The sequence below is a fragment of the Pristiophorus japonicus genome, chromosome 17 (assembly GCF_044704955.1).
Source record: "Pristiophorus japonicus isolate sPriJap1 chromosome 17, sPriJap1.hap1, whole genome shotgun sequence".
Lineage (NCBI taxonomy): Eukaryota > Metazoa > Chordata > Chondrichthyes > Pristiophoridae > Pristiophorus > Pristiophorus japonicus.
In genome coordinates, this window is record NC_091993.1 from 103,954,057 (window position 1) to 103,980,097 (window position 26,041).

A 26,041-nucleotide genomic window follows, 5' to 3' on the forward strand; every position below is an offset into this window, starting at 1 on the left:
CTATCAGGAATGTAAGTGCAACATTCAGATCCTATCAGGGCACACGTTCCCCCTTTCTCAGCTAACAGGTAATTGAGAGCCATTCGGTTTTGTAATGCTACGGTCCTTATTGCAACCATTTCAGCTGTGATGCCCTCCAGAGCTTCAGCAGTATTGTATTGGCCCCCCTCCTCTCGTGATAGTTTGGCTCTGAATCCATCTGTCAGTCTCAGTTAGGGTTAGTGGAACTCCCCCTTTGGAATTTATAGGGAATGTATAGGGAATGTGAACACACCCAACATCTAGAAAAGTTCCCATTTTGCGCATAAACATAAGACATGTACAAAAAGGTGTTTACATGGAGCTCTCGTCTCTGTCTCCCCTCCCATGAGCCGAAATTGTCATATATCAACACTATTATACAGACTGTGGCATACAGACAGTTTCATCTTATGGCTCAGGATTCAGATAAATAGTCCAATTATTTTGCTGATTAAAAGAGTTCAGTTTTCCCGTCTCTCTTCTCAGGTCACTGTCGGTGTAGCTGGCTGTCTATCACTACGGGTAAAAGTTCAAACTGGTCCACGTTCGAATTAGGATGCCAACGGCCTTGTTCAGCTATGGAGAAGAGGAAGTCTGGAACAGAAACAGGAGTTAGAATAACCAGTAAAATAAGTTCATTAGAGGGTGGTGAGCTTGCAGTGGTGCAGGTGAACCCAGGCACTTTCCCCCATAACCTTGGCTGCAGTGCGGGTAGTGAGTAACACCTGAAAAGGCCCCTCCCATCGTGGCTCTAATCCCTTCCGAATCCATACTTCCCTGGTGCCACGAGGGACAATTCGGGTAAAACTGGGAGGTCGAGGTGAGCATCTTGAACCTGGTTGTGAGCTAGTCGCAGAGCCTGAGTCAGAGAAAGAACATAGGTGGTCATCAGTCGAGCTGAGATACCATATCTAGGAACAATTTCCCTCATTAACACCTTAACAACAGTTTGAGCCTTATTGTCCAGGGTAGGGTAGGCTTCAATCCATCTGCTAAACACATCTACTATTACTGACACATATTTGTAACACTGAACTTTTTGCAACTCAATGTAGTCCAACTGAAATGTCTCAAAGGGACCTTCAGATAGGGGCGTTTTACCCCAATCACAGGGGACTCCCTTCCCTGGATTATGTTGCTGGCAAACCAGGCAACGACTACTGATGTTCTGGGCGAGCGCCTGGAGTCTAGGGTGCCACCAAGTAGCCAAAAGTGTATCACTCGTGGTTCTTGCTCCACAATGAGTAGCAAAATGCATACAATCAATAACCCATAGAGCCAACTTGTCAGACATGCAAGTCTGTTCCGCGGGAGTGGTCCAGAGTTTAGAAACATTGTCATAAGTACATGCATAATATTTCCACAACAGTTTATCTTTTTCAGGAGCGTATTCCTGTGCTTTTATAACATCTTGGGTGGTTGGCATTGGTTTTTCCGAGGCTAACTTATCCTTTGCAGGATTTTTAGTCTGACTCATCATTCTAGGCACTACCATCTGTTGGTCACGAGAGGCCTGTTTAGCCTCTTTGTCAGCACAGTGGTTCCCTATATCAACCGGGGATTTTCCGGTGGTGGGGGCGTTACATTCAACAACGGCAATGTGCTTGGGGAGCATGAGGGCTTGCAACAAATCAGATCATGGGCCACTCCAAAGGCATACCTAGAGTCGGTATAGATATTGACTTTGAGGTCTTTGGCCAAGATACAGGCTCGGGTGAGGGTGAATAGTTCAGCTTGTTGGGCAGAATAGGCGGTTTCAAAAGCGGCAGATTCCAAGACCTGATTCTTCTGTTTTACTATGGCGTATCCTGAGTTTCGTGTACCTTCTGGATTAATAGAAGAACTTCCGTCAACATACATAATGCAGTCTGGATCTTCCATTGGGACATCAGCTAAATCTTCCCTGACTGATGTGGCCTCTTAAATTAAAGATAAACAATCATGACTGGGTTCTTCCTCATCTTGGGGTGGCTCAGTAAGAAAACAGGCCAGATTAATTGCAGTACAGTGCCGAAAGGTCAGTTTAGGATTGCCTGTGATTTCAGTGCGTTCTGTCGGATAGAGGGCCAGTCCACATTGCCCTGCACTGGGATCTCAATCGGATCAATGGGAGTATAACCCACTTGGGGGTGGTCCCCTGCCCACACATGAGGATCCACATAGTCAGGTATTTGCACATCCCGGCTGGTAGGGTCAGCCTCGTCTATAGCCTGGCGCACCATAACTTCCAAATCTTTAGCGTGGTGGGGCTCTTTTTTCAACCACGCTGCCCCTCGCTGCAGCAGGAACGCCATCTTGCCTCTGTCCTCGAGGTCGACTGCCTTGATCCTTTGATCTTCTTCCCCAGGAGTCCTGCCACTGGAGCTGGGAAGGTATTTTTAGATCGTTCCAGTCGGATCATTGCCACGCAGTCGTGATGGATGGTCTGTGCCTCAGGTGCTGCACTGGTCTGTTCTCTGGTGCCTGGCCCAAGCAAAGGTGAGGTTTTGCTCTGCCTCTGAGCAAGGGGGACATCGATTGCTGGAGTGAAGAGGTCTTCCCATTTCCACTGGGATCGTATGCTAGGGTCACGTGATAGGGTGCCTGCGGCAGGTCCAGAGACCACCACTGAGGGGTTCTAGTGGTATACTGCTGCTTAAGGGTTCCCTGTTTTACAATAATCCCATCATCTCCACACTCCAAATGCAACTGGAATTTGCAGAGGAGGTCTCTAGCCATCAAGTTACAGTCCAGATTGATTGTGATAACAAATCGATGTTCCACCGATTCTTCCTGGTAACCCATTTTAACCGGTTCTGACACCGGGAATGTCGAGATTTGTCCCAGGAATCCTGACAGTCCCTGTGTTTCAGTGAAGGCGGGGAGTTTAAGCTTTGATTGTACAGAAGACATGAAGGCTCCCGTATCTGTCAAGAAGGGTTGCCACTCATTCCGAATTTTTTACAATATCCGGTTCGTCATCCGGGAAGGGTCCCTGCGTAGTCAATACGAATCGAGGGACGGTTGGCCAAAGGGGTTGTTCTGGGAGAAGTTAGTGTAAGATCCCCGTCCTCTCCCCCCTTGCCCCCCTCCTCTTCCTCCTCTTCCTTTTTCGTGCTGACGGGAGGGACAATTTCTATTCCAATGTCCTTCTTGCCCACAAATAAAGCATCCATCTCGTCTTTCCCAGCCCCGACCTCTTCCCATACCAGGCCGGGGACAGTAGGGCGGTCCGTAATTAGCAGGGCCCGGGCCATTTGGGTGTTTGATACAACCGTATCCCTGTTTATCCACCCAACCCTGCACGCATTACTGCGGTTCCATCTGGTATCCCCTTGGGTCGGGTTCTGGTCCTTCCACCCGAGGCGGCTCTTCCTTTCTAGTCACGTATTCAGTCTTGACCCGGGTTGGGGGCGCACCTCCCCCCTCTCCTTTCTTTTCCTGCCAATAATATTTAACCGCCCTTTCCATCTGGGCTTTACTATTATCTGCCCAATTATTTGTCCAGATAGCGTGAGCAATCGAATAGGGCAGGCACTGAAGTAGGATAGCGCAGAATTGAGGAGAATCCTCTCCTGCCCTGAAGGCATTATCTCCTGATTGACTCCCGTATATTTCAATTGGCAGTTTCTTCACGCTTGGGTTTAGTTTCTAATACTGTGGCCATACTGATGGGCTTCTGAAGGGTCATGGTGAGAGAATTGAAGATAGCGTTCAGGCGATCCTGGATATCGGGTGTGTTCAGTTGGGCTCAAGGTTTGCTTTACCAGGGCCCACAGGTCCCTTGATTCTACATTATAAACTGAAATAGTTGTTCGAAGATCACATAGACATCTATAGTGGGGTGGTCTGCAGCTTGTTGTGCATCAGGGTTTGGCATTGGTCTGACAGGGAATTGGTGTCGGGACTTTGGGATGTTGGAAATCATTTCTAGGTCGGAGGATGTTTTGGAGCTGTCTGACTGCTTGACAGTTCTGCGTCTCAATCGGCGGGGGTGTTTGCTATGTCTTTCACAACTTGGACTGGTAGATTGACTAGAAGATTTACGGGACTGTCTGTGATATCGAGATATAGTTCTGCCCTTTCGAGTGTGAGATCTGGTCCTTTCGGCTATATTGCTTGTGAACTGGGGATCCGAATCGCTATCAGAGGATGAGGAGTCAGTTTGGGTTTGTTGCTTTGGTGGTATGGGGTTATTTTTAACTCCTCTTGCCGGAGTGTAAGGTGGAGAGTGTTGGGAAGAGGACTGGAGCAAGGGGCCAGGGGGTGCGGGAGGCGCCGTTGGGCGCTGAGTCAGTGACCACTCATCAATTTCATCATCAGCCTCGGTTAACACAAAGCCAGCCATTTGACTACGTAGTCGGTCAATACCTTTCTCAGAGGTCCCAGAGGATCTCTTAGTAAGTTTCGCGTGCGCACATTCTTTTTTTTAAGACGTCTACAGTTTTAACAGGTGTTCCCTCTTTCAATGAGAGTCCCAATTTAATAGCATTTATTTGCCAACTTGACAGAAGTGATGCATCTTTTAATTTTTGACAATCCCTGTGCTTTTTTTTTGCTACCTCTACGCTTCTAGTGCCACCTAGAGGCCACTGGTCATCTCCTAATAATTTGTCAGGGCTCCTGATAATTTTCTAAAGTCTTCAGCTCTTTCAGGGAATTCCTCATATAACTTTTGTAGCGGACTATCCGCATCCGTTGTTTTATCCAACTGATTACCCATTTTCACGCTGCCCCTCGTATTTAAACTGACTCTAATTACCGTGTCGTTACACGTTCACGTCGTCGTGCGATTTGAACAAACTTAAAATAAACACAGACTTTACTGAAACTAACACTGACTTTGAACAAACTCAAAATAAACAGACTTTACTAAATCTAACACTGATCCGCGTCGCCCCGCAGTTCGTGTCGCCGCGCGATTTAAAACACTTAAAATAAACAAAGACTTTACTAAATCTAACACTGATCCGCGTCGCCCCGTGGTTTGCGTCGCCGCGCGATAAACACAGACTCCCGCGTCGCCCCGCGGTTCGCGTCGCCGCGCGATTTAAAACACTTAAAACACTTAAAATAAACAGAGACTTACTGAAACCAGCACTGACTTTGATATCACCCCGCGGTTCGCGTTGCTGCGCGTTCGCGTCGTCCCACGTTCACTTGGCCGCGCGCTCGCGCCGCCGCACGTCCCGCGCCGCTACGCGTTCCACGCTGCTGCGCGTCTGCGTCAGCCCTCCTTCACTCGGCCGCACGCTCGCGCCGCCGCATGTCTCGCGTCGCTGCGCGTTCGCGCCGCTGCGCATCTGTGTCAGCCCTACCTTTCGAGTTGCTGCGTGATTTAAATTCAATCAGTGCCTAGACGGGCCAAGTGATATACGAGGTCGACGTCACACCTGACTTGAACACCTATCCTCTATTTAATTCCCCATAAGCCTTACTTAATTCCCTGTGAGCCTAATTTTCCAAATTTGATTTCTTATGAGCCTTATTTAATTTCTTTTAGTCTCCAAATTTCCCTATCCGTTTGCGTCACTGCGCAGTTTAAATCCAATCAGTCAATGAAAGCCCTAATTTAATGGAGTTTTTCTGCCAACTGGACAGGAGTGTTTTTTTTTAGACTGCAGTGGAATTTTTCTCATAATTTAAAATCTCAGAACATTTTTTTTTCAGCACCTATTTAGTACGTTACTTTTTTTTTTGTCTTTTCCATAACTAGAGAGAAGTCTGGCACATAGGCTGTGGACTGCTTTTCATTATCTCAATTGTTCCAGCCTCAAGGTCGTGTTATTTAATATAATATTTTTTTTTGAATCCTTTTGAATCCATCTCAGTTGTTTTGCTGTGCCTTCTCTGAATGTTTTCTTTCGACAAGTAAGTGAGCATGTTAAATCCTTTTTTTTAACCACCGGGACCATGTATTTTTTTCTTTTTTTTTTACTCAACAAACCTATCCTTTGTGCATTTCCTGGCTCCGTAACTTATCATCCGAATATACGTAATTCAATAAGGTTCACACTCTTAAACTTCCCACATACAGGACAACACTACAAAGGGTTAAAAAAAACTTTCATTCTGTTTGAAAAAGTAGGTGGAGATAAAACAAACCACAACTCCCCTGCTTTTTTTACACAGTAAAAGTCACAGAAGCATTTCTCATTTAAACAGACGTTCACAAGAGTCTCTTTTCTTTCCTATTAATTTTTGGATCCATGATTGATCATCTATCCCTATCTAGCTCTAACTATAACCTATCTTTCCAAGTCGCCGCTTGGTTTGCGTCATCGCGCAATTTCCCTATCTCTATCCCTATTCTAAGTTTGAAAGGTATTCACCAGATTGTCCTGGATCTCTTTCAGACACTACCTGAGAACCAGCGAGTGGCTAAACTTTCCTCAGACTTTTGAAACCGGGGGAAACTGGAGCAGTATTGAAATCATACTCACTCCAGTGGCCACTTTCCCCTCGTCTCGTCCAAGGCTAGTCTGGCTCTTAATTCGCAAGTTTTCAGCAGTCGTCCGTTGAGATCCCACTTCTGACACCAAATGTAGATTTCTGGATTCTTTTACCTCAATCTGGTTCAGCAAAATTACTGAAACGAATACCGTTTGTGCTTTAAACAAAGCAAGCTTTTATTTAAAAAGCAAATCCGGATCGGGGACTTTATCAGACAGAAGGAATGCAAGTCTGTTCGAACGCACCCACTTTCTACGGATAAAGTGACGTTACATTGTAAAGGGACGATGGTTATACATTTTCGGCAAAAGATAACAAGATAGGGCTAGAGTGACATCCTAGTCCAGCCTATCCTCTTAGATCCCTCTTTCCCTTTGTCCACTCATAAGCCGACCTAAGTATGGTCTGATTTTAAACAAAGACCTTCTGTTAATGTTTCAGGTTAATAACATGATTTAATAAGACCTTGAGGTTTTTCTGCAAGCTGTGGGTTTTGTTTCAATATGTGTTAGTGTTGTAACATTTCGCAGTCTTGAGTCTGAGATGTCATGGCTATTCCTACATGAATTCTTTGTTAGCTTATACTGTCCCTATACAATTCCCACATTCTCAACTTCAATGTCTCTATACATTTTTAAACATTCACAGAAGAATGAGAGGGGATCTCATAGAAACGTTTAAAATTCTGATGGGTTTAGACAGGTTCGATGCAGGAAGAATGTTCCCAATGTTGGGGAAGTCCAGAACCAGGGGTCACAGTCTAAGGATAAGGGGTAAGCCATTTAGGACCGAGATGAGGAGAAACTTCTTCACCCAGAGAGTAGTGAACCTGTGGAATTCTCTACCACAGAAAGTTGTTGAGGCCAATTCACTAAATATATTCAAAAAGGAGTTAGATGTAGTCCTTACGACTAGGGGGATCAAGGGATATGACGAGAAAGCAGGAATGGGGTACTGAAGTTGCATGTTCAGCCATGAACTCATTGAATGGTGGTGCAGGCTCGAAGGGCCAAATGGCCTACTCCTGCACCTATTTTCTCTGTTTCTGTGTTTCTATCTGTTAGATCCTGCACCTCAGGAGAGCGCTATCACGCTCTCCTTCCCCTCCTTCCCCTGGGTGTGGCTCGCTGCATCCCACTGGGACCCACAGTTTCGGACGGTGGGGCCCTGGGTGTGGCTCGCTGCATCCCACTGGGACCCACAGTTTCGGACGGTGGGGCCCAGGGTGTGGCTCGCTGCATCACACTGGAACCCTCTGCCTTGGACTGTGGGAAACTATGGAATATCCCAACACTCGTTCCACTCAGGAAAGGGGCTGGCACCTCAATGGGCAGCACCTGCACCTCTTCCAAAGTGAGTATAATAGTGGGATTGGATGTTCTCCTCTTCAGGCTCATCCCCGTCTGAATCTTCTTCTGCATCATCAGGGTTGGCCTCAAGTTCTGCAAAATATAACAGAACAGACAAATGGTTAGCAGCAGAGCAGGGTGGTTGGCATGAGTAGGCTCACACAGCGCAGGCCAGGCAGCAGGCTGCTCTGAAGGACCATGATGATTGATAGCACCTTGCATCAACCGAAGCGTAGCTGATGGAGACATCCCCATGAACCGAAGCATGGCTAGCCCGCGCAGTACTTAACATTTAGGAAAGCCAGACTGTGGAATTTGCAGGACTTACCCTCTCCCTCAAATGTGGGCCCAGCTTGTGCAGTGGTGGTTGCTTTTTCCCAGGCAGGACCCATCAAAGCAGCGACCCTCTCTTCCAAAGGTGTCAGTGGCTGCAGATTTGCCAGGCCTCCTCCTGTTCGCGTTTGTTCCCATTTGTTGTGTGCCACCTTCCTCTGCAAAGATGAAAACATAACTTTTTAGAGAGGGTATCTTTCTGCTGGGTAGGACATATATAGCTGGTCACGTTTACAATTGCAATTCCATTGAATAAATGAAAAGATTACTACTTGACCAAGGTCCTGCCACTTCTTTTTGTACTGGCCTCCAGACCTCGTGGTGGTCACTGTTGCACAGTAATCTTCTGCAAGCTGGTTCCAGTGTTTCAATTCTTTTGATGAAACTTTTATGTGACCTCTGCTGGTGTCCAGCTCATGTCATCTGGCCTCAATTACAGTAACCAGGACCCCCACTTCATCGTGTAAGAAATTCTTGGTCCTTGATCCGATTTTTCCAATGAGAATTAAAGTTCTCACATAGAACTGGCTCTTTAAAAATGGCCGAATGCAGATCGGGAACTGTACTGGGCGTGCGCGCCCATAGCAATCATGTCAAAAACGTCCTTTTTTCTGCGCATGCACAGAAGGGGTGGCATCGTTTTTTCAGCGCAGACATTAAGCTCCAAGCCCGTTGCTGTGTGGAAGGATCAGAGTTCCAGCAGTTATTGTAAATAGGGTACTGTCTGGCTAGAACCCATACTGCTTGTCAAGTCTCAGTGTAGCGTTAGTCTTATTGATGAAAATACAATAGCTTTAGTCAATATCAATTTTTCTCCTCATTTTAGTTAATGAAAAGATCACTGCCTGAGAACTGGGTTAAAACTGCCAAAATCATTTCACATGAAATACTCAGGGGTCGAAATTGGTGAAGGGCAAGGGCTGCCCAGAGGACCGCTGATGGCTGCCGAGATACCTAACGGTACTCTGGGCGGGGTTTTCGGCAAAATGGTCCTTGAAAGGGCGGCCGGCGGCAAAAGAAGGGGACTTAAGCTGTCAATCTGGGCAGCAGTGGGCGGGAGCTCTCATTCTCGGTGGCAAAGGCGCTTGCTGCCCAATTGCCACCGAGGATGGAGTCGAGCCCACGGAGGGTCGAACAGCTGCAAATAAGAAACGATCGGAAGACCTTCAGGGGACCCCATCCAGGTAAGTCGCTGGAAAGAAAAAATATTAAAATTGCTTACTAACTTTTTTTTCAGCTCTTCGTACTCACCTTCGGGGATAGACCAGCCTCCTCGCAGCGGTCCACCCCGGTTCTGGCGCCGACTCCTGCCCGCACCAGTCTGGCATCTCGGCAGGCAGGAGGTCAGTTGTTCCACTTGGCTGTCCGCTGATGTCAACAGGCGGTTCCCGGCTGTTCTCCCCTCCTGCCCACTCCAGGCCAAATGGAAACTGGCAGAGGGGTAGCAACTTGAGGAGGAATGTCGGCGGCAATGGGCGGCAGTCGGCGGCAGTGGGCGGTAAGGTTATCAATTTTGGCTCCTCAAGCTTTGCAGTTACTCGGCAAAAGAGACTTGATCCAGTTAAGCTGAGCTGGTTTCAAACCCAGATTCTCGCTCTGAAAGAAGAGTGCCCTGATCGCCAAGCTCCACACAAGTTTGAAAAATAACTATGTTAAATATTTTATTCGCAAACGTATTAAAGTATAATGTTGCGGCCTTCTTGACGGTTTGCATTCTCATTTTCTTAGAGTATTAAGTGTCAGGAACCAACTCATATCGCACAACTGGCGGATCCATGGAATCGATTAAACGCAGCAGCAACTGTGGCAAGTGCCAACAAAGGGATTTACCTCCATAATCCCAAGGTATAAGAAGTATAGAATATGTGAAACATTGCAGTGATACAACATAACAGCTGTGAGACGATGGAGGTGATTTTCTACCTGTCAGTAACATTAACAATTTGCTGTCACCTGCAAAGTGAAATTCTAGACTCTCATCTGAGAGGTTGCTCACAAGATTAATGCAAACAAGCGAGGTCATTCAGCCAACCTAAGGTCATCCACTCAGAATCCTTTCATGCCAGGGAATAGTCTTGTGACTCTTCTGTAAAACACTTCAAATTCTTAACTGTTTCCTTTATATCTTGGTAACCAAAACTAAACACAATGGCAAAGGCTTTTGTCACTGGCCTCGAAGTAAGCTTTGCACAAAGATCTGGCGGTCTCTGTGTCGAGAAGTTTGGGTTTTTCGACATGCGTAATTCAAATCAACGTAGTACAGTGGGAATCCCATGGTGCGAGCTGCTGTGACGTCAACCAGCTGCCCAGGCAGCCAACCAAAGCGCAGAATTCTCACAGACAGCAAACAGGGTAAGCTCTTAAAATTCAAACTTAAAAAAAATGTAACTGTCGCCATCCCATTACAAAACCACTTGAAATCAGGCAAAGAAATATCAGACAATCCAGGTCTTGGTGTCGTATATAATGGTCAGGTTTATTTTGTATTTATTTCAGTGCCCCACGGTGATCTTCTTCTCTGAGAGCTGATTGGATATCTTAATTTACAACTGACTGGGAGTTTTTACATGGAATTACATAAAATATACAGCACCAAAACAAGCCAGCCGGCCCAACTGGTCTCTGCCACTGTTTATGCTCCACATGAACCGCCTCCCATCCCGCTTCATTGACCCCTATCAGCTTAATCTTCTATTCCTTTAACCCTCATGCATTTATCTATCTTCTCCTTAGATGCATCTATGCCAGTCGCCTCAACTATTCCTTGTGGAAGTGAGTTCCACATTCTAACCTCCCTCTGGGTAAAGAAGTTTTTCCTGAATTCCCTATTAGACTTATTAGTGACTGTCTTACATTTATGGCCCCTAGTTTTGATACAAGTGGAAACATCTCTAAGTCTGCCCTATTAATCACTTTCATAATCTGTAATGCTGCTATGAGAAAATATAGCTTTGCCATATGGGCAGTAATTGAACGTAGTTACTACCGGAAAGAAAGACTTGTATTTATATAACATCTTTCACGACCACCGGACATCCCAAAGCGCTTTATAGCCAATGAAGTACTTTTTGGAGTGTAGTCACTGTTGTAATGTAGAAAACGCGGCAGCCAATTTGCGCAAAGCAAGCTCCCACAAACTGCAATGTGATAATGACTAGATAATCTGTTTTAGTGATGTTGATTGAGGGATAAATATTGGCCAAGATAAACATTGGCCTAAAAAGACTTTAATGCCTGCCAAGTCGAAAATAAGTCTCCATGTTGTTCACACTTTAGAGTATTGAATATCTTTCTATGATCATGTTTCCTACTACATAATAGGGACAATTTTCTTTCCAACACCCACCTCACTTGAGCACAAGTCCAGCAGATTACACTCGAAGTGCGCTCCACTTGATCAGACCTGACTTAAACCTTCCTGCATTTCTGGATATAGGTCATTTGCATCCTCAGAGCATTTAAATCCTTAGAGGTAGACCCAGCCCTTGGTAGGGTCTGGTGCATGGATACAGGGGTAGAAGTCTAACTCCTGCAGCAGCGATAATGTTTGCCATCTTCCAATCTATGCAGGGCTGGATGAGAGACCTAAGCCCCACGATTGGTGGTGTACCCTTTAATGGATGTCTGCCTCGCATAAATAGTGGAAAGTGGGGCCGGAGGTGATATGACATTATTCCCACATAATTTCTAAACTAGCTTAATGCTTGTGCCAGTTGTAGGTGCAACCCTGCGTGCCAACTTCAGAAAGCGTGAGGAGTCCCGAGGCAATGCAAAGGGGACAGACCCCTGGCATTAAGGCCTTCACCCATTTTTTCCTTTCCTTTGCTCCCAGGGGTTAATGGTCCCTGGGGTCAGAGGGAACGATAATCGGCCCTAATACTTTCAAAACGTGTTTGGGATTGAATTTCCATTAATTATGAAGCAGAATTATAAATGTGCAGAATATGCCTTTTTAAAATATCCATAATATAGTTGAAGTGGAAAGATTTATTTTAATCAACACTACATGTCAAGTTACCGACTTTATTTGTATAGTTTTTAAGGCTGTACATTGTTTTAACAGGCACCAAAGGACAGTCTGGATATTCAACTTAATGCTGTTTATAATCATTCAAAAGAATTTTTGAAACATAAGAATGAGATAATGCTTCAAAAATCGTCCTGCGAACCTGACAGGTAAGTCGTTTGTAAGAAAAGTACATTTCTTTGAACTTTTCATGGACCTCTGTGGCATTCCCTGGCGCACGTTGGCTGCCGCTCTGGACCCGAGCCATTCAATACTTTTCCACTTCCCCCCCCACCGCCCCCTCTTTCCTTTTCTCTCTATCCCTCCCTGACCGCGCTCTCCTCCTGTCATGCCTCCTTTCATCTCTCCTCTATTGGATACTCTGCTCGACCACAATCTTTCATTACTCTTTGACCTTCCTCCTCTCCTGCTGCCATCCCAGGCGTGACTCCCTCTTAGATAAACCTACAGCTTCCCTCTGTGCCTCGCTTGGCATCCTACGAAGGGCCCATCGAGGCCCTCATCGCTGCCTCCTTACGATCAGCAACTCCGACTGTCTCATCCTAATCTCTCGCCCAGCACGCCCACTGGGGCTAATCTTTTCCCCATCTAACTCACTGCCCCCAGCACTGACTCTGTGGATGCTGGCAGTGATACCCATCACTGATACTCTCCACATCTCCCTCCAGAAAGTCTGCTCGCTTGTGAACAAGGTCCTTGCCATCCATGAGTTAATCGTGGATGATTGCAATGACATCACGGCCCAGATGAAAACTTGGTTGAGAGGTGATGACACCTTACCCTTAAATGAAGTCTCCCTAGCTCAGACCACCCTGGTGCCCGTGTGGCTCTCATCAGCAAATCACACCTTGGTTTATCCCCCTACTCCATTCGGCACTTTCACCTCCTTTGAGCATCTCACCTTATTCCACCTCTCTCACCTCTCATTTAAAATTCTCGTTCTCCACCGCCCATCCAAGTACCATAAAAATGTTATTACATAGAAACATAGAAACATAGAAAATAGGTGCAGGAGTAAGCTATTCGGCCCTTTGAGCCTGCACCCCATTCAATAAGATCATGGCTGATCATTCACCTCAGTACCCCTTTCCTGCTTTCTCTCCATACCCCTTGATCCCTCTAGCCGTAAGGGCCACATCTAACTTCCTCTTGAATATATCCGAAGAACTGGCATCAACAACTCTCTGCGATAGGGAATTCCACAGGTTAACAACTCTCTGAGTGAAGAAGTTTCTCCTCATCTCAGACCTAAATGGCCTACCCCTTATCCTTAGACTATGTCCCATGGTTCTGGACTTCCCCAACATCGGGAACATTCTTCCTGCATCTAACCTGTCCAGTCCCGTCAAAATTTTATATGTTTCTATGAGATCCCCTCTCATCCTTCTAAACTCCAGCGAATACAGACCCAGTTGATCCAGTCTCTCCTCATATGTCAGACCTGCCATCCGAGGAATCAGTCTGGTGAACCTTCGCTTCACTCTCTCAATAGCAAGAAGGTCCTTCCTCAGATTAGGAGACCAAAACTGAACACAATATTCCAGGTGAGGCCTCACTAAGGCCCTGTACAACTGCAGTAAGACCTCCCTGCTCCTATACTCAAATCCCCTAGCTATGAAGGCCAACATACCATTTGCCTTCTTCACCGCCTGCTGTACCTGCATGCCACCTTTCAATGACTGATGTACCATGACACCCAGGTCTCATTGCACCTTCCCTTTTCCTAATCTGCTGCCATTCAGATAATATTCTGCCTCCGTGTTTTTGCCACCAAAGTGGATAACCTCATTTATCCACATTATATGGCATCTGCCACGTGTTTGCTCACTCACCTAACCTGACCAAGTCACCCTGCAGCCTTTTAGCATCCTCCTCACAGCTCACACTGCCACCCAGCTTAGTGTCATCTGCAAACTTGGAGCTATTACACTCAATTCCCTCATCCAAATCATTAATGTATATTGTAAATAGCTGGGGTCCCAGCACTGAGCCCTGCGGCACCTCACTAGTCACTGCCTGCCATTCTGAAAAGGATCCGTTTATTCCGACTCTCTGCTTCTTGTCTGCCAACCAATTCCCTATCCACGTCAGTACATTACCCCCAATATCATGTGCTTTAATTTTGCACACCAATCTCTTGTGTGGGACCTTGTCAAAAGTCTTTTGAAAGTCCAAATACACCACATTCACTGGTTCTCCCTTGTCCACTCTACCAGTTACATCCTCAAAAAATTCTAGAAGATTTGTCAAGCTGGAGTTCCCTTTCTTAAATCCATTCTGACTTGGACCGATCCCATCACTGTTTTCCAAATGTGCTGCTATTTCATCTTTAATAATTGATTACAACATTTTCCCCACTACTGATATCAGGCTAACCGGTCTATAATTACCTGTTTTCTCGCTCCCTCCTTTCTTAAAAAGTGGTGTTACATTAGCTACCCTCCAGTCCAAAGGAACTGATCCAGAGTCGATAGACTGTTGGAAAATGATCACCAATGCATCCACTATTTCTAGGGCTACTTCCTGAAGTACTCTGGGATGCAGACTATCAGGCCCCGGGGATTTATCTGCCTTCAATCCCATCAATTTCCCAAACACAATTTCACGCCTAATAAGGATTTCCTTCAGTTCCTCCTTCTCACTAGACCCTGGGTCCCCTAGTATTTCCGGAAGGTTATTTGTGTCTTCTTTCGTGAAGACAGAACCAAAGTATTTGTTTAACTGGTCTGCCATTTCTTTGTTCCCCATTATAAATTCACCTGAATCTGACTGCAAGGGACCTATGTTTGTTTTCAGTAATCTCTTTCTCTTTGCATATCTATAGAAGCTTTTGCAGTCCGTTTTTATGTTCCCAGCAAGCTTCCTCTCATGCTCTATTTTCCCCCTCCTAATTAAACCCTTAGTGCTCCTCTGCTATATTACAAAATTCTCCCAGTCCTCAGGTTTGTTGCTTTTTCTGGCCAATTTATATGCCTCTTCCTTGGATTTAAAACTATCCTTAATTTCCCTTGTTAGCCACGGTTGATCCACCTTTACCGTTTTATTTTTAGTCCAGACAGGGATATACAATTGTTGAAGTTCATCCATGTGCTCTTTAAATGTTTGCCATTGCCTATCCACCGTCAACCCTTTAAGTATCACTCGCCTGTCTATTCTAGCCAATTCACGTCTCATACCATCAAAGTTACCTTTCCTTAAGTTCAGGACCCTAGTCTCTGAATTAACTGTGTCACTCTCCATCTTAATAAAGAATTCTACCATATTATGGTCACTCTTCCCCAAGGGGCCTCGCACAACAAGATTGTTAATTAGTCCTTTCTCATTACACATCACCTAGCCTAGGATGGCCAGCCCTCTCGTTGGTTCCTCGACATATTGGTCTAGAAATCCAGGAACTCCTCCTCCACCGCATTGCTACCAGTTTGGTTAGCCCAATCAATACGTAGATTAAAGTCGCCCATGATAACTGCTGTACCTTTATTGCAAGCATCCCTAATTTCTTTTTGGTGCTGTCCCCAACCTCACTACTACTGTCTGGTGGTCTGTACACAACTCCCACTACTGTTTTCTGCCCTTTGGTATTCCGTAGCTCCACCCATACAGATTCCACATCATCCAAGCTAATGTCCTTCCTTACTATTGCATTAATTTCCTCTTTAACCAGCAATGCCACCCCACCTCCTTCCTAAATGTTGAATACCCCTGGATGTTGAGTTCCCAGCCTTGGTCACCCTGGAGCCATGTCTCCGTGATGCCAATTACATCATATCCATTAACTGCTATCTGCGCAGTTAATTTGTCTACCTTATTCCGAATACTCCTTGCATTGAGGCACAGAGCCTTCAGGCTTATCTTTTTAACAGCCTTTGCCCCTTTAGAATTTTGCTGTCATGTGGCCCTTTTTGCTTTTTGCCTTGGGTTTCTCTGCCCTCCACTTTTACTTTTCTTCTTTCTATCTTTTGCTTTTGCCCCCATTCTACTTCCCTCTGTCTCCCTGCATAGGTTCCCATCCCCCTGCCATATTAGTTTAACCCCTCCCCAACAGCACTAGCAAATACTCCTCCGAAGACATTGGTTCCGGTTCTGCCCAGGTGCAGACCATCCGGTTTGTACTGGTCCGACTTCCCTCAGAACCGGTTCCAATGTCCCAGGAATTTGAATCCCTCCTTCTACACCACACTTCAAGCCACGTACCGATATGGTCTTTATTGCTTTCCTCCCTGAGCGACTTCTCATCCAGTCCTGGATGAGCAGAAATTTTCTCCAATTAAATATTGGGAAGACCGAAGCCATTGTTTTCGGTCCCCACCACAAACTCTGCTCACTAGTCACTGACTCCATCCCTCTCCCCAACCTCCGTCTGGGGCTGGACCTCAGTGTTCGCAACGTTGGTGTCATATTTGACCCTGAAATGAGCTTTTGACCACATATCCCCAGCATAACTAAGACCGCCTACTTCCACCTCCATAATGTCACTCATCTCTGCCCTTGCCTCAGCTCATCCGCTGCTGAAACCCTCATCCATGCCTTTGTTAGCTCTAGACTTGAATATTCCAACGCACTCCTGGCTGACCTCCCACATTCTACTGTACGTAAACTTGAGGTGATCCAAACCTTGGCTGCCCGTCGCTTAACTCACACCAAGTCCCTCTCACCCATCACCCCTGTGCTCGCTGACCTACATTGGCTCCCAGTTAAGCAACGCCTTGATTTCAAAATTCTCATCCTTGTTTTCACATCCTCCCATGGCCTCGCCCCTCCCTATCTCTGTAATCTCCTCCAGCCCCACAACCTCCCGAGATATCAGCGCTCCTCTAATTCTGCCCTCTTGAGCATCCCTGATTATAATCGCTCAACCATTGGTGGCCATGCCTTCTGTTGCCTAGGCCCCAAGCTCTGGAATTTCCTGCCTAAACCTCTCCGCCTCTCCACCTCTCTTTCCTCCTTTAAGATGCCCCTTAAAACCTACCTCTTTGACCAAGCTTTTGGTCACCTGCCCTAATTTCTCCTTATGTGGCTCTGTGTCCAAATTTTTGTCTCATAATACTCCTGCCAAGTGCCTTGGGACATTTCACTACGTTGAAGCCGTTATATAAATACAAGTTGTTGTTGTTACAGCAATTTATTATGAATGAATTTTTTAAGCATGAAAGTTAACAAGGACAATTCAAAGCTTATTAAAACAATAAAAAATACCACAATTGTATGACAGACATTCACGATCAGGTTAACGATGGTATCAGATTAATTCTGATACTTTTGTATCCATTATTTCCAAGACAGCATTTGGGGAAGTATCATTTGCTTTTATCCATAAAGGGCTTTTATTCATGTGGTCGTAAAGGACTGTGCCACCTTGCCAGAAACTCCTGCAGACCAAAAAACCTGTTCTTCTTGAAATCAAATGTAAAGATTGATCTGGTTAACTTACAATGTTGCCATTACACTGTAGACCAGTCAAAGGAAGGAAGTAACTAAACATCAGTAACATGTTAACACACAGGACAATTATCAAATTAAAGAGCAACTTCATATGGCAACATAGTTATAAGAACATAAGAAATAGGAATAGGCCATTCGGCCCTTCGAGCCATTTAGTAAGATCATGGCTGATCTTCTACCTCAACTCCACCATCCCGCACTATCCCCATATCCCTTGATACCCTTAATATCCAAATATATATCGATATCTGCCTTGAATATACTCAATGACTGAATATCCACAGCCGTCCGAGGTAGAGAATTCCAAAGATTCACAACCCTTTGAGTGAAGACATTTTTCCTCATCTCAGTCCTTATTCTGAGACTGTGACCCCTGATTCTAGATGCCCCAGCCAGGGTAAACATCCTCCCTGCATCTACCCTGTCAAGCCCTGTAACAATTTTATACATTTCAATGAGATCGCCTTTCATTCTTCTAAATTCTAGGGAATATAGGTTTAGTCTCCTCAATCTCTCCTCATAGGACAATCCCCCATCCCAGGAATCAGTCTGGTGAATGTTTGTGGCACTCCCTCTAAGGCAAGTATATCCCTCTTTAGGTAAGAAGACCAACACTGCACACATTACTCCAGGGGTGGTCTCACCAAGACCCTATATAATTGTGGCAGAGGAGCGATGAGAGATCATGGTGGAGGTGCGACAAATGAGGGTACAAGGCCCAGAAGAGCTGAGCCCGTGTGGTGGCTGATGTGTAACGGTCACCACAAGTTAAAAAAATCCACGCACAGGCATCTTCCACCCCCTCAGTTGGAGTGCAGGACTGGAACATCAGGTCCTTCATTGAAACATCTGTGAACTCATCCCATTTGGTGTGAAAGCAAGTCATCCTCATTCGAGGGACCGCCTATGATGATGATATAATTGCAGTAATTTGTTGTCTGATTTTCTGTTGAGGCGATACCTCTTTCCCATACTAACTTCAAGCCTTTTCAGGTGTGATGTCAAAATGCCTGCAGCATAAGTTATCAGTGGCGCCACCTGGTGGAGACCCACATACTGCAGCATCCACTGAAAATGGGCCTTGAGGTTGCCCCAAACCCACTCAGATTAGAGAATTTGAGATGATACTGCCAGAAACCTCCTTGCTCAGTGCTTCTCTTTCAGGGCCAGCAAGCAGGATCAGCAAGGCTGCAGCCTTCAGTCTGCTCTTTGTGGACAGCAGTCAGAAAGTCCTTGATTCAACAGTCATTACCATTGATGCAGGCCTTGGTCAACTTTCATCTTGCATTTTTGGCTGCATGTGCATTCCAAGAGGCATTACTGCACAAGGTGTATGTTAGAGGCATGCTAATAAATTGAATGCAGAAATACAGGTGGGTTAACATAAGAAATAGGAGCAGGAGTAGGCCATTTGGCTCCTCGAGCCTGCTCCGCCATTCAATAAGACCATGGCTGATCTGATCTTGGCCTCAATTCCACTTCCCCGGCTGCTCCCCATAACCCTTGACACCCTTATCATTCAAAAATCTGTCTATCTCCACCTTAAATATATTCAATGACCCAGCCTTCACAGCTCTCTGGGGTTGAGAATTCCAAAGATTCACGATCCGCTGAGATGAAATTCCTCCTCATTTTCGTTTTAAATAGGCTCAACTGCATTTGGGCAGAACGTACTTCAGCTGAAGTGCCTGAGCAATATGGGAAAAGGAAAATCAGCCACATCATGTCTCAAAATACTTTACATACAATGACTTTTGTTACCTAAGTAAATGCAGCAGTGATTTGCGTACAAGCAGCAAAGAGAGCAATGCTCCATTAAGCTATATTTGGCAGTGGAAAGAATGTTCACCAGGACAATTCCCTACTCTTGAAATAGTACCAAAGAACACCCATCTAAACGGATAGTTGAGACCTCAGTTTAGCATTTCCTCTGAAGGACAGCACCTCTGACAATATAGTACCTGTACTTCCACTTGTACTATACTGAAGTGGTAACATGGGTTCCTTGCTTCAGTTCTGGAGGGGAGCTTGAGTCCACAATCCTCTGGCTTGGAGAGAAGAATACTGCCAACTGAGCAACACTGAATCTTAATTACAGTAAATTATTTGCACATTAGTGGCACATAAAACTGTTCTTCAAGACATGCATCAACCCCAAATGTCCCAACAAAAAAGTCATATTTTGTTACCCTGCTAACCTTTTACAAGAAATGCCATCCCAAGGTGACAGAGTCACACGCCCTGTAATGCTGAAGTAACTGTTAATCTGATAGCACTAAAGTCAGGACTAGCCTCAGTACAATATTATTATTCATACACAACTCAAATATGTACTTGCAATTATAATTGAAAATATTTAAAAAAATCTTTACTCCCCATAGCCCTCTGCTCTTTTCCCCATTCTAATTTTACTGCATTTTCCCTGTTCTGTTTTAATTTTTATTTTATTGTAACTCTATCCAATATATCCTATTTCATTTTTTCATTCAATCATGGGATGTGGGTGTCGCTGGCAAGGGCAGCATTTATTGCCCATTCCTAATTGCCCTCAAGAAGGTGGAGGTAAGTCTCCTCCTTGAATAAGTAGCTTGCTTGACCATTTCAGAGGGCAGTTAAGAGTCAACCACATTGCTGTGGGTCTGGAGTCGCATATAGGCCAGACCAGGTAAGGATGGCAGATTTCTTTCCCTAAAGGACATTAGTGAACCAAATGGGTTTTTACGACACTCCGGTAGTTTCATGGCCACCATTACTGATACTAGTTTTTTTAATTGCAGATTTATTTAATTATTTGAATTTAAATTTCCCAGCTGCCATGGTGGGATTTGAACTCATGTCTCTGGATCATTAATCCAGGCCTCTGGATTATTAGCCCAGTAACATAACCACTTTGCTTCCGTACTCTACATATTCAAACCCATTTTTGCAAACAAGAAAATCTTTAGACAACAAGTACTATTGTGCACCAATCACTGAAGGTTCATGACCAATGGAGAGAAGCTATAGGTAAAGCCAAGAGGTATTATAGAATCATCAAAACTTACAGTGCAGAACGAGGCCATTCGACCCTGTTGTTGCTCGAGCAGTCGTGCTTAGTCCCACATCCCCGTTTTTTGTCCACAACCCTATAAGCTCCTCATCCTCAAATATATGTCCAACTTTTAAAAAATTATTTATGGAATCAGTTCCCACCACCTTTTCAGGTAGAGCGTTCCAGATCCCGACTACTTTCTGAGTGAAAAGATTTCTCCTCATCTCTCCTCTAGATCATTTGCCAATGATTTTGAATCTATGACATCTGGTTATTGACCCATTCACCAGAGGAAATAGTTTTTATCTATCTTCTATATAAAAACCTCTCATCATCTTGAAAACCTCTGAACTTTCTCTGTTCCAAGGAGAACAGCTCTAACTTTTCCAACCTCTCCTCATAACTGAAGTCCCTCGTCCCTGGTAACATTCTGGTAAATCTCCTCTGTACCCTTTTGAAGGACTTTACATCTTACCCAGAATTGTCCACAATACTCCAATACTGGGGTAGTATTACTAGAACAGTTCAGTATAAATCGAAGGATAACATTCTGTCATTATACAGGTCACTGGTTAGACCGCATTTGAAGTATTGTGACAAGTTTTGGTCCCCTCATGTGTGAGAGATATAATGGCCTTGGAAAAGGTTCAGAGGAGAGCTATGAGAATAATTCCGAGCTTAAATAACCTCAGTTACGTAGCTAGGCTTAAGGACCTGGATTTCCTTACTTTCAAGCAGCGCAGACATAGGCGACCCGATAAAGGTCTATAAAATAATGAAAGAGCTGGATAGAGAGACGATTGATAGATTATTCCACTTCAGCACATTGGGGAGGATCGGAGGACATGAGTGTAAACTCTGCAAGGGTGGGAATTGATTGGATGTTAGGCAATTCTTCTTTTGCCAGATAATAGTGAGCCTCTGGGATACATTGCCGGCTGGTGTGGTGATCGCTGATTCTGTGCAACATAAGAAATGCTGTAACTAAGCAAAAACATTTACGGTCCTGGTAAATCATCTCTGTGAACCTATAACTTAATTGTTTGCTGCATTTTCTGCATTACTTACAGTGCCTGTTGGTTAAACAGAAGTGATAAATCACAGGAAGAAACTTTTCGCAAAAAAATGGCAAAGGATGCAGTGCATAAAGGTATTTGTGGTTGTGCACCTGAAAAGGACGACACCGGTGCTCATAATTTACATCAAAGAGCTTCTCCAAGACTTTGGATTTCACCGAAGAAATTATCCATCCATAGCATGGAAGGAGCAATAAGTGAGACATCAGTTCTGTGAAGCATGATCAGAGTTATAGCAAAAATAATTTTGTGTGTACTTATTTCTGCAATGTGCGTCACCTGATCAGATTAGTTGCTGGCATATAACTTGCCCCCTCCCCACCCTTCAATAAAACAGAAATGAGGGCATATATAGAATTTCACCATGGAATGGTTGATTCATTTTGCTCGGGGGTGAAAAAAATCTAATGAACATTGCCGTATATTTTCTACGTGTAAATTCCATTCACAAACTATTCCTGACATCAAGAATCAGGCTGTGGTTTAGTTCTAAGCACTGATAGTTTCATATGGTACTTCATTATATTGGACCCTTTGGTCTAAAATTTTTCAATGGCACCTGGTAAAAAGTATTTCCAAATATCCAATAGTAAGACGAAGTTACAATAACACCAATTTTAACACTTAATTCTGTTATTAAGTGGCACTGAATACTAGAGTATCTTATTCCACCCCACATCAAATTATGGTAATATTATGGAGTTTTATTTGTAGCCTTTGACATTTAAACTCTAGTCATAACTCAACATAACAGTGGCGATTTTAACTCTGCCTGCTCAGCGGCGACCAGGTGGGCAGTTAGTTAAAATCATCGAGGAGAAGTTGCTCGTTAACATCCTGCTCTCTTTCTGCAGTCGTCCATTTTAACTTGAGAAGGCAGAAAGGACACCCACTAGAAACCAGAGGGGCCTTCATTTAAATATGCGCCAGTGACAGAAGAACATAAGAATTAGGAGCAAAAGTAGGCCATTTGGCCTCTTCAGCCTGCTCCGCCATTCAATAAGATCATGGCTGATCTTCTACCTCAACTCCGCTTTCCTGCACTATCCCCATATCCCTTGATTCCCTTAATATTCAAAAATCTAATGATCTCCGTCTTGAATATACTCAATGACTGAGTGTCCACAACCCTCTGGGGTAGAGAATTCCAAAGATTCGCCATCCTCTGAGTGAAGACATTTCTCCTCGTCTCAGTCCTAAATGGCCGACCCCTTATTCAGAGACTGTGACCCCTGGTTCTAGACTCCCCAGCCAGGGGAAACATCCCCCCTACATCTACCCTGTCAAGCCCTGTAAGAATTTTGTACGTTTCAATGAGATCGCCTCTCATTCTTCTAAACTCTGGAGAATATAGGCCTAGTCTGCTCAATCTCTCCTCACAGGACAATCCCCTCATCCCAGGAATCAGTTTGGTGAATTTCACAAAGAAAGTTTAGGCCTCCCTGCCCTGGGATCGCACTACTAAGTGTGAGGCCCTCCCACTGTCCTCTTCCTGAGACTTACCTTAATGCTGGGGATCATTCCTTTAGTCCCCGCCAGCAGTTTCCTGCGGCTCAACATTCCGCCAGCCAGCTATCGCTTCCTGCCGATTTCAGGAAGTCAACTGTTCGGGAGCACGCAGATGAGGTCTTGGAGTTAAAATCGCCCAGGCCTCGCTGCTGAGGTCAGAATGGTTTGCCGCCTGCTGCAGCCCCGTCCTGAGTTAAAATTGCGGCTTAATGTCTACATGCCCAAATCAATGAAGATTGCATTTTCGTGCTCCCTAAAGGCTCAGTTGCTAAACACACTGCAGTCCTGAATTTCTTTGGATTCTCTATTGCTGTACCGCCATAACTTCGCCAAAAATGCTTTGGAAACCCTGGGGGGGATTTTAACATGGGCGAGTGCGGGTGGGAATGGGTGTGGTATGTGGGTTGAATGGCCAAAGGTTTGTGGCGTGCCGGGAAGCCGGCTTCAACCTGCCGATTTCCGGGCATTACCCGAAGCGGGACAAGGGGCACGCAGTCAACCCGCTCTCAGGAGGCGGATTGGCATTTTAAATGTGTTAATGAGGCTGGAAGTCTTGGATTTAACCTGCTTTGCAGATTTCACTGTGGCTGGCCGGGTTTCCCAGGCCCCGGGAAACCAGGCAGCTGTAGTGAGGTGGGGACTGCCTCGGGGAGCACTCCTGTGGGCCAGGAGGAGCAGGAGTGCTTCCTCCCGGCTACCCAAGCTTCCCCACCATCAGACCGCACCTCCCCCCATACAAATTCCGGCCCCCCCCGATATCGGACCCCCTTTGGGATCAGACCACCCACACCCAGGCTCTGACAGGAAGCCAAGCCTGTCAATACCAGACTCCCCCACTTCCAGCGCATCAGTAAGTCGCCCCCTTCATTTCCATTGCAATTCTGGTGAAGTTATTATGGCAATGCAGCAGCAGCAGATCCGAGGAAAGTCCAGGCTTTTATGTTTTATTGCTGAATGCTATATGCTAGGAAGCTCTTACGTTTGAGCCCTGCTCCATACTGAAACCTCAGCTAGGATGGTGGCGGGGCATTTGGTGCATTTGGGATCTGTGACAATGCAAGAGGGGATAAAAACATCACCTTACATTTTGATCTCTGCTCTGCCGGTACTTGCTTACATGTGAGCATGCAGAGAGGACAAAGTCAAGTGTAGACGTCGTGGTCCCCATCACATTTCAAATATGTTCCCGACACTCACTGTTGAGGCACCCCCATGTTATCCCAGAGCTGGATACTTCTGGGCCTTTGGAGTCATGTCCTCCAGACGAAAATAGAAAAAAAAGTTGTGTTGGGGAAGAGAGTGTCTTTTCTTTAGACTTCATTTTACATGTTTCTTTTACTTTTTTTCACAGCAAGCCAACACACAGCTGCTACCAACGGAGGATATTCCAGGAAATTTGATGGTGGCTTCTTTACAATCTGAATCGATAGGAGTTTCTGTATAATATTCTGTACAATACTGCACCAAGATTCTGATTGAGACTTTGTTTATCACCTCCAGCGTGATCATTGCAATATAAGGAGCATGCAGCAGCAATACTGTGAAGTAGCATCTTAAAATAAGGTCTTTCCCTCATGTTGCAAGAGAATTAAATGATTGCAATAAGAAAACACAAAATGTTGTTTTATGAACTTTTTACCTTTAAGCTTTTTGGGGGTGAATTTCCAAGCATAGTTCAGGCGCATAACTGGGACAAGTAACTTTGTGTGGAAGTAAAATCGGGCATAACTGTTTCCACCAGGTTTCCGCCACAAAATCACTCCCTTTAGGTTACCTCTTACTTTTTTGACTCTTTCCACAATCCATCCGCCTAGTCCTGAGTGCCCTCATTTACATATAGTATAATGAAGGCCAGTGGCGTTGCTACTCTGCGTTTCCATGGTTTTGCATTCACAATGCACTGAGGGTAACTTTGTGAATTATAAGGTGCAGCTGCAGAAGTAGAAATTTCTGAGCCTGACCAGCATGAAGAGATTCATTAGCAATTTCTGTAGCGGGTAAACACATTTTGCAGCACTTTTTTTTGCCATTCTGCCCATACGCACTTGGACTTGTTTCTCGTTGCTTCTGACAGGGTCTGACCATTGGCAGAGTTTTGCTCTACCCCCAGCCCCTATCCACAGTGAGGGCTTCTCAGCAGCAGATGTGACATTCTCTGTGAGCATATCCTTGTATGCTGTTACCATGGTGGCAGAGGAGAAGCAGAAGGATCGAGCTAAGGATAGTCAGGCAGCATTTAAGGAAGACACATCCAGCCAAACATTACCCCATCTACACCACACCTCCCCCCCCGGACCCCACACCCGCATAGAAAATACAGGCAGCACAGGTCATATGAGGATGTTACTGAGGAGAGGGTTAGAAGAATGGTATGGTTCACCAAAGAGGCAATAGGTCAGATCTGTGCAGTCATGCTCATTTGCCCGCACTGCACTCTATATGGCTCTGAAGGTGACGACCATACTCTTCTTTTATGGTACAGGAAAGCAACCATGGGCGATCTTTGTAATATCAGCCAGGCTACAGTACAGGTATGCATTCCTTGGGTGGCTAACTTAACAGTGGAGCTGGGGAATTTATCACCTTTGGCATCACAGCAAGGCAGCAGCAAGATAGGGGCGTTCAGTTTTATGAAGTTGTTGGCATTCCCAAAACCCAGGGTGTAATTGATGCAACCTATTTTGCTTTACATGCTCCCTCAGAACACTCCCTCAACAGGAAGAGCTTCCAATTCCTGAATATTCAAATTGTGTGTAACAACATGCAGAAGATCCTACATGTCAAAACCTTATATGCATTCATCCTTGGAAATTTATCTTTC

The 26,041-nt window shown here is 45.1% G+C and overlaps 1 protein-coding gene across 1 annotated transcript in view; it reads left to right on the forward strand.

Annotated features, from left to right (window-relative positions):
- cfap276 (cilia and flagella associated protein 276) overlaps positions 1-24,653 on the forward strand; it is a 49,642-nt gene extending 24,989 nt beyond the window's left edge. The window contains exons 2-5 of the mRNA XM_070859432.1: positions 9,864-9,980; positions 12,199-12,311; positions 21,706-21,908; positions 24,572-24,653. Of these exons, the coding sequence (XP_070715533.1) occupies positions 9,864-9,980; positions 12,199-12,311; positions 21,706-21,908; positions 24,572-24,642 (504 nt within the window). The 3' untranslated portion in view covers positions 24,643-24,653. The remainder of the gene's footprint in view (positions 1-9,863; positions 9,981-12,198; positions 12,312-21,705; positions 21,909-24,571) is intronic.
- The last annotated feature ends 1,388 nt before the right edge of the window (positions 24,654-26,041 follow it).